Source organism: Actinia tenebrosa, unplaced genomic scaffold (genome assembly GCF_029948245.1).
Source record: "Actinia tenebrosa isolate PJP-AT-01 unplaced genomic scaffold, QUT_ActTen_1.0 PGA_scaffold15__27_contigs__length_11533743, whole genome shotgun sequence".
Classification (NCBI taxonomy): Eukaryota; Metazoa; Cnidaria; class Anthozoa; order Actiniaria; family Actiniidae; genus Actinia; species Actinia tenebrosa.
This window is the reverse complement of record NW_028292575.1, coordinates 4,869,869-4,886,581: the sequence shown is the minus strand read 5'-3', so window position 1 is coordinate 4,886,581 and position 16,713 is coordinate 4,869,869. Positions and strand designations below refer to the sequence as shown.

General features: G+C 41.8%; 2 protein-coding genes across 4 annotated transcripts in view; both read right to left on the bottom strand.

Moving 5' to 3' along the window:
• The window catches only part of LOC116300674 (transient receptor potential cation channel subfamily A member 1), a 33,070-nt gene that overhangs the window by 2,691 nt on the left and 13,666 nt on the right, over positions 1-16,713 (bottom strand). For both annotated transcript variants that reach the window (XM_031709585.2, XM_031709586.2), the window contains 12 exons: positions 16,432-16,601; positions 8,630-8,714; positions 8,090-8,146; positions 6,835-6,915; positions 5,822-5,892; positions 5,581-5,728; positions 4,805-4,843; positions 4,299-4,385; positions 3,660-3,826; positions 1,718-1,778; positions 1,012-1,086; positions 252-422 (listed from right to left, as the gene is read on the bottom strand). In XM_031709585.2, coding sequence (XP_031565445.2) covers positions 252-422; positions 1,012-1,086; positions 1,718-1,778; positions 3,660-3,826; positions 4,299-4,385; positions 4,805-4,843; positions 5,581-5,728; positions 5,822-5,892; positions 6,835-6,915; positions 8,090-8,146; positions 8,630-8,714; positions 16,432-16,601 — 1,212 coding nt within the window. The remainder of the gene's footprint in view (positions 1-251; positions 423-1,011; positions 1,087-1,717; positions 1,779-3,659; positions 3,827-4,298; positions 4,386-4,804; positions 4,844-5,580; positions 5,729-5,821; positions 5,893-6,834; positions 6,916-8,089; positions 8,147-8,629; positions 8,715-16,431; positions 16,602-16,713) is intronic.
• On the bottom strand, positions 9,035-16,283 carry LOC116288749 (uncharacterized). Of its 2 annotated transcripts, none has more exons than XR_016119856.1 (2): positions 9,198-16,277; positions 9,035-9,113 (listed from the first exon to the last, which is right to left on the bottom strand). XR_016119856.1 is itself a non-coding variant. In XM_089030379.1 (2 exons), exon 2 carries the CDS (start codon positions 15,914-15,916, stop codon positions 9,440-9,442), a length of 6,477 nt encoding a protein of 2,158 aa, XP_088886505.1. In that variant the 5' UTR covers positions 15,917-16,103; positions 16,188-16,283; the 3' UTR covers positions 9,035-9,439. The 2 variants fall into 2 exon arrangements, 1 of the variants encoding a protein (XP_088886505.1); XM_089030379.1 differs by having other exon boundaries at positions 9,035-16,103; positions 16,188-16,283.

Here is a 16,713-nt window from a genome sequence, read left to right as displayed (position 1 = left end):
TCCCTCTCCCTTCTCCTCTCTTCCCTACCCCCTCCCTTCTCCTCTTTCTCCGCCTCCCCACTTTCTCCTCTCCAACTCTCCCCTTATACCTCATCCTTCTCCTCTTTCTCCTGCCCTTTCTCTATCTATCCCCTGCCTCTTCCTCTCTACCCCTGCCCACTCTACTCTATCCCCTGCCCCCTTCTCCTCTCTCCCCTGCCCCCACTCCCTTTTCCTGTTTTCCCTCTGCTAGTTTATAACCATTTCCTTACCAACATGTTCATCAGGATGATAGGCATCAAGAAGCAGAAAATCACAAAGATAAAATAGTTGAGGAAGCTATGTTTGAGTTCGGTTTGGTTGTAGGTGCTGTCATAGGACACTTCTCCCAGAGTCATGACAAACGTCTTGGCAAAAGATTTACCGACGGTTGAAAACGCAGACTATAAAAATAAAACAAATATATCATTTCTGACGTAATGAAACTTAAACTGAGTCTGCAATCATCATGAACAAAATTAAAATATACTTCTGCGCAGGCTCGTATCTTCTAAGCTCATGCGTATTAAGAAAGGAAGGTGCTGCCTCTCTAAGCTGGGATCGTGCCTTTCATTTCTGTACATTGAGCAGTTTTCGTATGACTGTGAAAAGCTTAGTGCCGTAAGCGTGCCGTGCCGTGGGGTTTTCTAGAATTTTAATTGGCTGATTTTTTTCTCGCGCTATGTGATTGGTCTGACAGTGCCGTGACCTTGGCGTGACCCTGTCCGTTCCGTGTTTATGCCGTGTTTCGGGCATTTGATTGGAAGTAGAGTAAATTCTCGAGCAATGTGATTTGTCTGGAGTAGCCGATCCCTTGTGGTGTCACGACCGTACTCGAAGGGTTTTTTTCGGGTTCTCCGGTTTTTCTCCCTCCGCAAAAACCGACTTCTACGGAGGATCTGAGTAATCAAACCCTTCTCTTCGACGACAAATAAAGTAGTTTTTTGGGCGTATTGTTTTAAACCGCGAGACATCTTGAGACGATATACTTACAACTTGGATATTGTCGAGCAATATGAAGAAGGCCATTCCAAATGCAACAATGAATAAACTGAACAGTACTGCAACCTAAATTGTACATGAAATATTGTTAGGGCTTATTCACGTTACGTAGGACCAGTAAATTAGACAAATATACCCCCGATACATCTATAGAGCTGAGGCGTCGTATTGACTTCGCATCTGACGGCAATATGTACATAGCCTCACCATAAAACCTTCGTTTTTTCTATCAGGGCTGCAGCGAAAAGTTTGTTTCTTGTATAAAGTTTATGTATACATTATTTGATTCCAGAAATATTACTTTCCTGGCGAGATATATTGAAGAAATTCGTTTTTATGCCCTGGCTTTCCTGTGTTTTTTTTTTTGACCCCTTAGCTGTGAAAATTCACACTTTCAATTACAAAAAAAATTGTAATACGTGTCTATGGAATAATTATAAATAAGTAGATAATATTTTTTCAGGAATAATATATTTAATGACTTGCATTTTATCCATATTAACCACCTTAATGGAGATTGGGCAGGATAATGTTCTACCCAACGCTAATCTTTTGCTCTATCTGCAACGCTATTAATCTAGCCTATACGATGCATTGCATTCACGGATATTGCTGTAAGAGCTAATTCCAAACAAACTAAGCTTTCAAGACAGAGTCACTTAAAACGCGAAATTTCATTGTTATAGACACATCTTACCTCAAGAACTGTCTTCAACATAGAAAGTACCATGACTACGTAACGTCCATACACAGCTGACCTAGTGATATACAAAGTTAAGTAATATGCCTAACGTTCAGAGATCGTCCTACAGATGAAGCTCAACTGCTATCAATGGCATAGCCGAAGGGGCGTACTCCGTGCGCACTTTCCCTCCTCTCTCCATCAGTGCTCCGTTTTATAGATTTTATTTTATTTCATTTCATTTTACTTATAGCCAACTCTTAGGCTATCAATAGCTAGCGGGTTAAAGAAAAGAGACTACAAAATGTATCGCTGAATAATAGAGATCAAATAAGAGAGGCTAGGAATCTACTACAGGTTTTCCCCAATTACAATGTATCCTACAATAGATATTTAAAGCTTTGATACAGTTATATATGAGGGAGAAGTTGGAAAGATTTTCTGTATCCCCATTAAAGTCTCAGTTGTTTTTGCCTAGTTTGTGGTGCCGATGAAAATGAAGCCATAGGGGCAATGTATATAACGTTTAAGTTTGACTCAAAATGTCATCCAATATCTTACCTTTGCCTAGTTTGTGGTGCCGATGAAAATGAAGCCATAGGGGCAATGAATATAACACTTGAGTTTGACTTGAAATGACATCCAATATCTTACCTTTGCCTAGTTTGTGGTGCCGATGAAAATGAAGCCATAGGGGCAATGAATATAACGCTTGAGTTTGACTCAAAATGACATCCAATATCTTACCTTTGCCTAGTTTGTGGTGCCGATGAAAATGAAGCCATAGGGGCAATGTATATAACACTTGAGTTTGACTCAAAATGTCATCCAATATCTTACCTTTGCCTAGTTTGTGGTGCCGATGAAAATGAAGCCATAGGGGCAATGAATATAACACTTGAGTTTGACTTGAAATGACATCCAATATCTTACCTTTGCCTAGTTTGTGGTGCCGATGAAAATGAAGCCATAGGGGCAATGAATATAACACTTGAGTTTGACTTGAAATGCACATCCAATATCTTACCTTTGCCTAGTTTGTGGTGCCGATGAAAATGAAGCCATAGGGACAATGTATATAACGTTTAAGTTTGACTTGAAATGGCATGCAATATCTTACCTTTGCCTAGTTTGTGGTGCCGATGAAAATGAAGCCATAGGGGCAATGAATATAACGCTTGAGTTTGACTCAAAATGTCATCCAATATCTTACCTTTGCCTAGTTTGTGGTGCCGATGAAAATGAAGCCATAGGGGCAATGAATATAACACTTGAGTTTGGCTTGAAATGACATCCAATATCTTACCTTTGCCTAGTTTGTGGTGCCGATGAAAATGAAGCCATAGGGGCAATGAATATAACACTTGAGTTTGACTTGAAATGACATCCAATATCTTACCTTTGCCTAGTTTGTGGTGCCGATGAAAATGAAGCCATAGGGGCAATGAATATAACACTTGAGTTTGACTTGAAATGACATCCAATATCTTACCTTTGCCTAGTTTGTGGTGCCGATGAAAATGAAGCCATAGGGGCAATGTATATAACACTTGAGTTTGACTTGAAATGACATCCAATATCTTACCTTTGCCTAGTTTGTGGTGCCGATGAAAATGAAGCCATAGGGGCAATGAATATAACACTTGAGTTTGACTTGAAATGACATCCAATATCTTACCTTTGCCTAGTTTGTGGTGCCGATGAAAATGAAGCCATAGGGGCAATGAATATAACACTTGAGTTTGACTTGAAATGGCATCCAATATCTTACCTTTGCCTAGTTTGTGGTGCCGATGAAAATGAAGCCATAGGGGCAATGTATATAACGTTTAAGTTTGACTTGAAATGGCATGCAATATCTTACCTTTGCCTAGTTTGTGGTGCCGATGAAAATGAAGCCATAGGGGCAATGAATATAACGCTTGAGTTTGACTTGAAATGGCATCCAATATCTTACCTTCTCATGTACAAAGCTAGGTTGATCCAAGCCAGGAACAAACACAAAGCTCCAGCCTCGACCTGAAATATCTTCTTGCACGTGCAAACTGGAATCAAGTAAAATAGAGCTGCTGCGTAGATGGGTAACTCAATGAAGTTGGTGATGTCGTCGAAGTATTTTCTTCGCTGGAATCATACAACGAGTTTCTAGTAACTAGTGTATTCAAATTCAAATCTCCCTGTAACACAGGCTCTTCCGTGAGTTTCGCTTCACACACACTAAAGTTATTTTTTGCGGATACGAAAATGTTTGCGTCCACACGCAGCCTATTCGAATCGTTTTCACCGTCCACAAGTATCCGTTTTCGTAAAATTTGCGGATACGGATACAAAAATTTCCGGACACGTGTGGACGCAACCCGTATCCGCAAAAAATAATTTGCGGATACGAAAATTTCCGGATACGTGTGGACGGGGCCTAAGGTTCCTCTATGTTTACAGTTTACACCACAGCACACTCATCTCACATGTTGAATGTTCTTAAGGCAAGGGAGAGAACAACACATCAAATAATCTTAATTCTGATAGGGGATTTAGTCGAGAATATCCAAATACCGTTTTCGAATTTCGCCGAACCTTAGAGCTTCTTACAACATACCAGTTTGATGATTTGTGCTAATTCCTTAGTAACGAGAAGAAAGGAAAGCGCGATCACTAGGAACTGGGGGATTATCAGGCCTTTAAACTGAAAAAAGAAAATACAGTAAAACAAACATTTAAAAACATATATCTTCTGGGAATGGTCATTATGTAAAGAGATGGGAAAGAGTGTTGCAAATTTGCCCCTTCCCCATGTTTTTTTTTGAATTTAAACACGGTAAAATCATCAGTAGAAAATACATTGGCAGTTAAATATATATGTAGATCTATCTATTAAAAGAAAAGAAAAGAAAAGAAAAGAAAAGAAGATGAGATGAGATGAGATGAGATGATGATTTTTCTCTTTTTTCGTGACTCAGCTTTCCTTTCCATCCCTTCCCCTCCGGGGGATATGTGAAACTAAGAGCTTGTCCATTTATGCAGTTGCTTCCCCTCTAAATGTTTCTGAAGCGCACAGCCCCCCTCCCCCTTCCCCTCAGTTCTCTAAACCAATATGTTGATCACCTTCTGGTTTTGTCCACATGTCCACCATTCATGGTTCGTCTGATGATGAAAAATAAAATACATAATTAGAATAAATTTGTTCTGATCGCAGTAGGGCGTGACGTGCCGTGACAGAGACATTGTGATTGGATGAAAAGAGTTCTCGCCCAGGTGTGATTGATTGATTGATTGATTGATTGATTTATTGGTTTACCGTCCGCCGACGCGCTTAGTCCCCCCTCGTCAATCGTACCACAGGGAGACCATTTAAAGGTTTTACTAGACACCAAGAAACTAATTTGCGAACCGTTAATAGACCTTTTCACTTTGGGTGTAATGTTTTTTTCATTTCAGACCTCGTGTCATTCTCTTGTGAAGCATGGGTGGCGTAGCGGTGAGAGTGCTCGCCTCTCACCAATGCGACCCGGGTTCGAGTCCCTACGAGCTTGGTGTTGTATGTGAGTTGAGTTTGTTTGTTGGTTCTCTCCTGTGCTTCGAGGGTTTTCCGGGTTCTCCGGTTTTCCTCCCCCCGCAAAAACCAACTTCTAAATTCCAATTCGATCTTGGGCTTTCACCTAGCATGGATTTGTGGGTTCCGTTCGTGATTGTCCCACTCTGTGATTACAGAGAAAACTGATAGATTTTATAGATTTTAGATTTTGATAAGATTCTTTGCTTGAGTTGTACAACCGTTAAACAAAGTAATGATACTCTATGGATACTATGCCTGAAATGGGACAACGTTGCATCTAAGCTAAAAAGGTGTATTTATCAACAAGTAGATTAATGAATCTCACCTCCATAGCATTCTCTTCTGAAGAATTCGTATTTCCGATTTTGTCTTTACAGATTGTTTGGGTTTGCAGCACAATAGTTGTTATCGACAGCAAGAAAATTAGGTAAATGATGATATTTGCGATAAACGTGAACCATCCGAACTTACGCCTGAAATAAAGACGAACATAAAAAATAATAGAACTGGGCTACCTGTGGTGACCAACTGAAAATGGTTACTATGGAAATGGTCGCTATAGTTACCATTTAAGACTCATCAGCAGGTAGCACACAGGGTGACCAAGGCAGTTCTCTCTCCTGTATGCAGCCATTGTCTGAAGATTAAAAAGTGGAAGAGAGTGGGTTTGAATTCTAGTTAATTTTTGAAAGGCTTTTGGTATTGGATTTGTTTTGGTTTGTTTGTTTGTGTGTTTGCAAACCGCTGACTACAGAGAACTGAAACACTCGCAACAAGTTGCTATTGAATGAGTCATTTGCGTTATACACGGAATCGAAATATGGCGACCAATTTGAATAACTATTGATGTTTAGGCTAATCCTCAACAAGGGTATTCCGGAGTTCCCGCGTTCCTATGTTTCTATTCTACATTTTCTGCATAAATGTCCCGCAATCCTTTGCGCGGTATATGTTTTACCTGTGCTTGAAGTAGTGTGCCGTACTTGTATACCATGGTGTCAATTCGGTGAGTTTTTTGTACTGTTTTCCTTCTTTCATTTCCCTTTATAAGTTGTAATTTTAGCTTGGGAATTTTAGGTTTCACCGGGCCCTTTCCCTAGCCTGTTTTTTCGTGGTATTGGACTGGTTTGTGCAAATAAAGTTTAGCCTTTAAACTATGCCCGTGTAGAGCCAAATCGACATAATTATTTCGAACGAAACACGCTACTTCAATTGTTCTGCACTGACTAACGACTGGACTAGCCTTTCATTCATGTGAAAACGCTTTTATGTTTCCATGTGACCACGAGGCTATTCAGTCGCTTGTCAGTACAGAACAGCCATATTTTGATTCCTTGTGTTATACTATGTATTGCCACTATACCAAAATCTCTTGTGCACTTTCTTTAATTTAGTGAATTAGCACCAATTGTCTTACTATTCTCATGAGGAAATCCAAAATCGAATAAAAAGAGAAAACAATTGCCAGCCATTTTTATAGTGGTAGTAACATGGAACTATCCTGCAAACCGTCTATTGCGCTTCGCGGTTTGCTGGCTGGTACGAGAAATCGAGGAAAGAAAGAGAAAAGTGGCAGTACCTTGAGGAATTTTAGAGAGTAGCCTTTCTCCGAACCTCCAGGGAGGCTCATTCCTTGGATGAGACGAAGATCGTAGGTTACCTGCGTAAAAATACCATCTTATTATTGTTACATAAGCTTTTGATGAACTAGGAATGGACGGACGGACGGACGGGTGGGTGGGTGGGTGGGTGGATGGATGGATGGATGGATGGATGGATGGATGGATAATAATAATAATAATAATCTTTATTTAAGCACGGTAACTCTATCAATATCAAGATAAAAAACTTAATGTTGCTCTACCTAGAGGCCGTAAAAACTATATTAACAAATGATAATTATGTAAAATATACAAATGCTACACTGATACAATAAATATACAATTGAAATAAGATAATAGGTTAATTAGATATATTTCGTAGAACTAAAACGATTAAATATTAGTTGTCATCAGTGCAAAACCTATAGCTTTTTATTTTCTTTTTAAATACTTTTAAGGATCGTTCTTCTTTTAATGACTGAGGCAGAGAATTCCAAAGCCAGGCTCCAGTAAAAGCAAAACTATTTCTGAAATAGTCAGTTCTGGCTTTTGGAATTTGTAAATTTTTAGAAGAACGCCTTAAGTTGTAAGATTGAGTACCAATCTGGCTGGAAAACATATCTTTTAAATAAGATGGGACGATATCATTGACGATTTTGAACATCATAATGGCCTTTCGTTGCAGTCTTTGTTCATTTAAAGGTATCCATTTGAGTTCATTAAAAATTTGACTCGTTCGTACACTTAAATACGGTGCGCCAGTAATTATACGGGCTGCACGGTTTTGTAGTTTTTGTAACTTGCTAGTTAAAGTTTCGTCGATACTGTCCCAAACTAAACAGCAATAGTTAAAGTAAGGCTCAATTATGTTCTTATAGATTTTGATTAGATAGGGCCTACTTAAAATTGGCTTAATTTTCTTTAACGTGCTTAGGTTACATGCAATCTTCTTTTTAATGTGCTCAACATGAGAACGGATGGATGGATGGATGGATGGATGAATGGATGGATGAATGGATGGATGGATATGGATGGATGGACGGACGGACGGACGGACGGATGGATGGATGGATGGATGGGATGGACGGACGGACGGACGGACGGACGGACGGACGGACGGACGGACGGATGGATGGATGGGATGGACGGACGGACGGACGGACGGACGGACGGACGGACGGACGGACGGACGGACGGACGGACGGACGGAACAAAAAAAAGATTTTTACCCACCTTGTAGTCTTTATCAGATAAATTGCCTTCTGTCTCGATACATCGATCAAGAAATCGCTGTAATATATTTTAAGATAAAACGATAAAGTACTGGTTATCTATTACATCCATAAGGGTTATCAAAGGCTGCTGGCCCTTAGGGATTTGTTATAAACTTAAAGTTAAAATGAACAATTAGCTTCATCTACGTTCACCATTTTGAAATCTGTACATCAAAGATGTGTTCCTTGATTACAGACTCATTTACTCAGGGTTACCCTCATTCAGCGTCAGATTATTCACAAATACCAACAGTAAAGTAAAGAATACACACTTCAACAATACAAAGACTTTGAAATTCAACGTTTATCACTGAAACACATGAATATTCTACACAAAATCAAGGCTAGCCCTGAGCAAATGAGAACTCGAAACTGGAATATTGTTTGTAGAAGTAGCATTCGGCCATGATGGCAGTCAACAGGGTCAAAATATACGGTGCAAAAAATATCAACAACATGTCAATTAGTACGTCTTTAGTACGTCTTTATGTAGACATACCTCTGCTACATTTGGAAGAGTTTGAACCAAAATATCCATTTGACTGTTATCCCCAAGGGGGGTGGGGTGAAGCACTTGTTGCCATCTGAAAAAAAAGTCACCAGCATGACATACAAGGATTGTTGCTGTAAGTAAAGTCGCGCTTTTCGTTGGGCATCAAAATAGGCTTCTTTAGTGCAATGTTTTCTTATTTCTGTGTCTTTCGTTAGAGTATCATCTCTTTGTTTAAGTGTTACGCCGATGAGAAAACATATGAATGTTAATGCAACTCAAACAAAGAATTTAATAGGCCGTTTGCATGATGGCGTGCAATTTACCACCACTTCCAAAATGCTCCGCGAATTTTCTTTCTTATTTAAATTTGTATTTGTAGTCTCCAACTACATAAATAGTCGAGCCTTCGTACACATTGACTCCAACATACGTATTTATTAGCTCCAGCTTGACAATTGTTCGACAATTACACGGAAGATTGTACGATTCGCTACAACAAACAACTTATAATTAATAAGCTTTACAAAAAGGGGCAAATTAAAAAGGAAAAAGAAAAAAAAAGAAAACTACTTACAAGTTAATGATGCACGCTCGACTGATTCTTGATGTTAAATATTTATGGCGCCTGCGGGGCCTCTAGTCTGCGGAAATTCTTAATCTTACACGCTCCCCCGCCAAAGACTATTCTGGGTCTTTTCTGCCCATCTAAACACAATCATTTACTAAATTACTTAACACTTTTTAACGTCTCTTGTAACTTAATTATAAACAGTTCAAGTCTTGAATGCTTTCATTCCTTCGTGTTCACTTTTGTGGCTACTCTTTCTTCTGCGGACTGCTTCTTGCTTGGTCCTCGGCTTCAGTCTTGGTCTTCAATAATTCTTCTTCTAGCATACAAAGCTTTCGCACGTCTCGGCGGTACTCTCCATCGGCCGTCCTCACGATCACTTGTCTTACAACTCCGTCGTTATCCGGCATTGTCTGTTGAATCAATGCCTTTGGCCATTGACCTCTTGGGGTATTCTTGTCTGCTAAGAGGACTAAGTCGCCAACCTTGAAATTAGCTTTTTCTCGTAGCCATTTCTGTCGCTCTTGCAGCATCGGCAGGTATTCTTTTGTCCATCGCTGCCAAAACTCGTTTGCTAACAGGTGGGCGTGCTTCCATCTTGCTTTATATTTGTCGACATCCTTTATCTCGTCTGGGGGTAGGGATGTGTTCTTGCGGAGTAGCAATATGTGGTTTGGTGTGAGTGCCTCTAAATCTCGGGGATCACTTGAGACGTTCGTTATGGGTCTGTCATTCATGATCTTCTCTACTTCTGTTAAGAATGTGTGAAGCGTTTCATTATTTACAAGACGCTCTCCTAACATGGAGTGTAGAATTGTTCTGACTGATCGGATAAGACGTTCCCAAACGCCACCTTGGTGACTCGCTGCGGGAGGATTGAACTTCCACTGTACATCTCTTTGATTCAGCTCGTTCTGTATCCGATCTTGGTTCCACGTCTTCATTGCTTTGATGACGTCTAACTCTGCTCCCTTGAAATTAGTGCCGTTATCACTGTATATGATTCTTGGGGGTCCACGTCTACTAACGAAACGTATCACTGCATTGATAAAACTATCAGTAGATAAGTCTTGTGCCACCTCGATGTGGACTGCTCTGTACCTTAGGCACGTGAATATGCAACCGTATCGCTTGTTCAAGGCAGGATCTCTCTTGGATCTTGTATTTGGTCCAATTTTGACGTACAGCGGTCCAAAGTAGTCTAAGCCGACTGCGGCAAACGGATAGACTAGTTCTTGTCCGTCCGAAGACGATCTCACTTCAGGTAGTGGAGCTGTAATCTGTTCTCCCATCCTAGCATTCTGACGCCTGCATTCGTGGCACTTGCGTAAGACTCTTCCAACCGACGACACTCCACTTATTATCCAAAAACGTTGTCGTATCTCGGCTAATACTTGATTGGTTCCAACGTGACCATTGCGATAGTGATAATGACGTATTATCAGCTCTGTTACTGGATGTTTTCCAGGCAAGATGATGGGATGCTTCGCATCATAGGACAGATGTGAACGATCCAATCTCCCTCCTACCCGAATCACTCCGTCTTCTAAAATTGGCTTCAGGTGGATGAATCGTTCTTTAACTTCCTTGCTCAAGATTCCTACTTCACTGTCTTGAGTGTTTAAGAACGACTCCTTCTGGATGAATCTCGCGATTCTTCTCTCCGCTGTTTCAGCTTCCGAAACTGACAAGGTCTCCTGACTGGGTCGCAAGCTCTTGGCGCTGTCGCGCTCAGCTTTACGCGGCCAAGCTTCAATCAACTTACGAACAGCTCTGATGAGCCATGCAACTGCTCTTCTTAGCCTGTTCCAGGTCGAGTACTTGCGAAACAGTGAGTCCCAAAAGTCCTTCTGCAGCGTCGTTGCTCCGACTGTCACTTTCTCCTTCTTAACTCCTTCATCCGTTTCTGACAATGTTGCCGATATCTCTGGTGGCTGTGGAGGCCATTCTTCTTCTTCCGTCCACAAAAACTCTGGTCCTTGTCTCCATATCTGCAGCTTTCTTGATTCTGTTGCCTTGATCCCTCTTGAAGCATAATCAGCTGGATTAAGCTCGGATCTTACGTGTTTCCACTGTTCTGGAACCGATTCTTGTCGAATAATGGCAACACGATTTGCGACGAAGGTGGTAAATCTTCTCACTTCGTTGAAGATGTATCTAAGAACGATAATAGAATCTGTCCAATAACTGACGTTGTCAATCCTGAGTCTTCTTTGCAACGCTCTGACAATCAACTTATTCATCTGAACAAGCAGGGTTGCGGCTGTAAGTTCCAGCTTGGGTACGGTCCTTGTGCTCTTCAAAGGTCTAACACGAGACTTTCCCATCACAAAGCTACAATGAATCTGACCTCTTTCGTTTATCAGTCTCAGGTAGGAAACCGTTCCGTAACCATGTTCTTGTGAAGCGTCAGCAAAATGGTGGAGCTCCGCCCTCACTACAGTACCAAAGTTCTTTGGTTTGAAGCAACGTGGAATACTTAGATCTTTCAAACTTGCAAGTCCTTTTTTCCATTCTATCCAACTGGCAAGTATATCTGGTGGGAGATTCTCGTCCCAGTCATATCTCCTATGGCAAAGTTCTTGATTTATTTCTCTACCAGGTAGGAGAAGAGGGCTTGCAAACCCGAGGGGATCATAAACAGTTGCAACTGATGACAGGACGCCCTTTCGATTCTCCGGATGTGCCTTGCTACTCGTAACTAAGTTAAAGGTATCTTGTTCTACGTCCCAGTGGATTCCCAGGGCTCTATCTACAGGTAGACTTTCTGACGCTAAATCTAAGTCCTTGATCGCTGGTGCGCGTTCCTCTACTGGAAATTCTGACAAAACTTGGCGATGACTGGACATCCACTTTGTTAACTTGAATCCTCCTCTAGCTAGCAAGGTCTGTAACTGCTTGCTCACTCGTATAGCTCGATCAACATCAGCAAACGATTTCAACAAGTCGTCAACGTAAAAATCTTTATACACAGCATCGATGGTCGCTGGCATGAAGTCGTGCTCGTTGTCCTTTGCGGTTCTTCTCAGTGCATATCCAGCGATGCTCGGCGATGATGTTGCACCAAATATATGTACGAGCATTTGGTGAACTTTGGGTTCTTTAGTTAAATCTCCGTTTGGCCACCATAGGTAACACAATGCGCCGCGGTCCTCTGGCACTACGTGGACTTGATGAAACATTCTCTTAATATCTGCTGCCACAGCAACTTCGTTCACTCTGAATCTTAGGATTACTTCAATCAACGGACTTGTATTCTCTTGTCCTTGAAGTAACTGTTCATTCAACGAAGTACCTCCACTCTTGGCGGCGCAATCGAACACTACTCGCGGTTCCTCTGGTTTCCTCGGATGCCAAACTGCATGGTGAGGCAAGTACCATACTGGTTTCAGGTTATGGAGTTCCTCTTCCAGCACTTCCCTCGAAGAACCTTCACTTTTGTACTTTTCCATGACTTGATTGTACTTCTCTTTAAATTTTTCATCTTTCTGCATCCTTTTCTTCAACCATTCTAATCTCCTTTCCGCGGTCGCTCGGCTATCTGGAAGAATCGGGCGATCTTGACGAAATGGAAGTCTTAATTGATAATGTCCGTCAATTAACTTTACTGATTTGTCCATAATATCTTTCGCTCTGTGGTCTTCGATGGACATACCTTCATCTGCGTCATTATAAGAGTTCCCGAACTCGTCGTTATACATGCGTTCTATTTGAAGGTTTAGCTTCTCGTGTTCGGTGCTAGTAAGACTCACATTCACTTGACTTTCTGTAGATTCTACTATAGGTCCATAGACAGTCCAACCGAAGGGGGTTTTCACCGCAAAAGGCTCTCCCTTACCACCTTCTCTTCTATCCAGTTCTTTCTCTATAATATCTGGACGGTCGCTACCGATGAGGATGGTTACCCTTCTTCTGTCGATTTCTCTTAGGGTAAGATCTTTAAGGTGCGGCCATTTCTTTATTTCTTCATTGGTCGCCACATGCTTCGGCAGAACAGGAAGATGTCTCGTGGTCAGTACGTTCTCTAAACGGAAGTGTGCGTCTCCAGCCAAAGATTCTACTCTTAAGTCTATTTCATATCCGCATTTCCTTTCCTGCGAATTGACGGTAGACATCGTAAATCTTGCTTGCCTCTTGGTTTTGATCTCTAATTCGTCTATTAAGCTCTCCATACAGAGGGTTGCGTCCGAACCACTGTCAAAGAATGCATATGTGATGATCTGCTTGTCACTCTGAGGGGTGCTGACCTTGACAGGTACAACCTTGAAGCATACTTTCGGTCTGCAAACTTCTAGTGCGCTGACTGTGACGGGATCACTTGGCTCTACTGCTATAGCATTTGGGCAGACGGTCGAAGGCGTTGACTGACTAGTTGTCTTTACTGAGTTTGTTCTTTCCTGACTCCCTGATGTCGCCTCTCTTACTTGTACATTTCTTTCGACGCTCTTCCGAGTTGAATTGCTGTTGTCTTTCACGCGATCTCCTTCGCTGTCTTCGATGTGAATCAAGTAGTGATGCTCCTTACCGCATCCTGAGATTCTACACTTGAATCCCTTTGTACACGACTTGGCGCAGTGTCCTTCTTCAAGGCAGGCTCTGCAAAGACCGTGTTGCTTCACCGTCTTAAGACGATCTTTTAGAGAAGAACTTTTGAATTTCCAGCATCTCCAAACTCCGTGAGGTCCTGAACATTGTGGGCATTTGTGAGCGATCGCAGATGGGCATTGGCTCTGATCTCTTTGAACGGCTGCTAAGGTCGTGACTTTATATCTTTGGTCAGATCTTTCTTTCTTTGGATCTCTTCTTTCCTTTTCTGTCGTCGAGGAAGTCACCCTTAGTTCCTGTCCGTATCTGTTGTTAATTCTGTCCGCTGTATTCTTAACGAACTGGACGAAGTCTGCATACTCAGCTCTGCCCTTTATCTTGATAAGATCTCCAGCTTTGTCGGCCCATTTCCTCTTTAAGCCTTCGTCTGGCAGTTTTCTCATCAGCATGACTATGGTCTCTTCGTTGTCCAAGCGACTTGAATAACTGAAACCCATGTTAGTAAGCACTCTCCTTGCGTCTTCCAGCTTCCTCGCGAACTCCATCAGGCTGCTAGCGTCAGCTCTTCTGATCAGAATCTCTTTCAGTCTCCTGACGTGAGATTCAGCTACCATGTGCGGCTGTCCAAAGTTCTGATGTAGAGTTCGCCACGCTTCAACGTATCTTTCGCATACCGGGAGGTTCACGCAGCTTCTAATTGCTTCCTTCGCCTTTCCTACGCCTTGTGCTAGTAAACGGGTAAGTCTCTGCGACTCGTCCGACACTTGACTTTCGATGTTATCCTTGAAATTCGTAACGAACTCTGCGTACTCCAGGGGGTCTCCACTAAACTTCATTAATTCCACTTTCGGTAGGGACGGACCTTGTTTGATTGCTTGCGCTATCGTCGTCCAAGCGTCTACCATGGAACTTTCTCTGGGTAGTGATGGAGGGGTATACGAGGGACGAAACTCTGTCGGCGTTGGATTTTGAACAGCTGGAACATACGGCGACGCCGATGCTCTCAGCGCCATCCCTTGGCTCACTTGCGGCGAGCTAGTGAGTTTCTCTGTAAGGGTAACGGGTGTCGACGCCATTTTCGGGCTCGTATAACAACAATTAGTATAAACACTGGGAATGGTGTGGTGACACGATGGAAGTAGATCAGGAACCTGCATGTGCGTACCTTTCATCGCGAATTCACTAGTCACTACAGGTACGAAAGTTTTCTTGGAATACTGGTCATCTCTTTTCAATGGGGATTGAGGCCGTGGGCGGCTGAACTGGGGTGTAATCTCAATGTGGTTCTCGCTTTCCCAACGGGAATGTTCAACGTTTTCTTCCGTAACGTATTGTTCTAGCATCAATTCTAGAGCAGCCTGCTTCGCCTGGGTTTCCGCGTCTATCAGCTCGATTTTTCTGCTAAGTTCTGCCTTTTGCTTCTCTATCTGCTCCATTTGGCGATCTAAATCTTGTTTCTGCTTCAGCGCATTTACTCTAAGTCTCGCTTCTTCCATAAATTTCGTTTTCTCTTTTATACTAGACGAACTAGAAGCACGACTGAATCCAGATTCGGATGGGGACTTTGGTCTTTGCTTGTTGGCTCTCCACTCATTCAACAAGTTTTCTATCTGCCACTTCATGTCTCTCTGGTTTTCATAACTATCCATTAACAGTGTTCTCCTCTCTTCGTCATCTTCAATTTCCATACATATCTCGTGGGCATCGACAAACTTCCTGAACGCTTCGTTGTACTTTTGGACACTATCTTCTAGTGTTACCACGTCGACTTCAGGGCTCTTCATCAATTCTTGTACTCTGTTCCAATTCTTCCTCAGCTCTCCAAGATATCCTGATCTACTACGTCTATACCGAATCGCTCGTTCGGCTCTGACTTCTTCTTCGCCAAATTTCTTTGGTTCTCTAACTCTCGAAGATCTTCTAACATCGGGCTCTCGTTGTTCAGCACCAAAACCAACTAAATCTTGCGTTAATGATGGCCATGTCACCTTTTTTCCACCATTCTCTACGCTTGGTTTTGCTGACATTGCTCCCTTAATTTCTTGGAATTTCTGGTTGGGCTCCCTGTGTCGCACGTGCGATTCTTCATGTACTTGCTCGTGGACTGATTTTACTCTCTCAAATCTCTCTCTTAAATCTTCACCAAATTCATCCAAATTTCTTCCATCCTGGTCGTACATCTTCTAGTTTAGATAATTTCGGCGATTTCGATAACCAAAGTCAATGATAAATGACATTAACTTCGAATGAATGTAGTCTCCAACTACATAAATAGTCGAGCCTTCGTACACATTGACTCCAACATACGTATTTATTAGCTCCAGCTTGACAATTGTTCGACAATTACACGGAAGATTGTACGATTCGCTACAACAAACAACTTATAATTAATAAGCTTTACAAAAAGGGGCAAATTAAAAAGGAAAAAGAAAAAAAAAGAAAACTACTTACAAGTTAATGATGCACGCTCGACTGATTCTTGATGTTAAATATTTATGGCGCCTGCGGGGCCTCTAGTCTGCGGAAATTCTTAATCTTACAGTATTCCTTCATGAGAATAGTAAGGCAAAAGAAAGAAAGTGTGTAAAGGAGTCTGGAAGTGGTAGTAAATGAAGCTTTAATGCAAGTGACCTATCAATAGAATGAGACGTGGTCTGAAATAGTAATATATTACGTACGAGGCAAAGGTCAATACCTTTCGTGATCTGCTATCACCAAGGCAACGTTTTCCCACTTGTTCTCGATGGCCAGATCCAGAGCATTCATATCAGACGCATTGCACGTGATCATGAGCGAATCAATAGACAGTAAAAACTCGACGATATGCGCATGCCCAGCGGTGGCGGCAAGATTTAGAGCTGTATTCTGCATCAGAAAATAAATGCATGAGAAGAGTAGGTTTTAGATCAGAGTGATCTGTAAATTACCGTGCCCTGACCTAGAAGATCCCAGAGGTTGTTTCAGGGTTTGATTTATG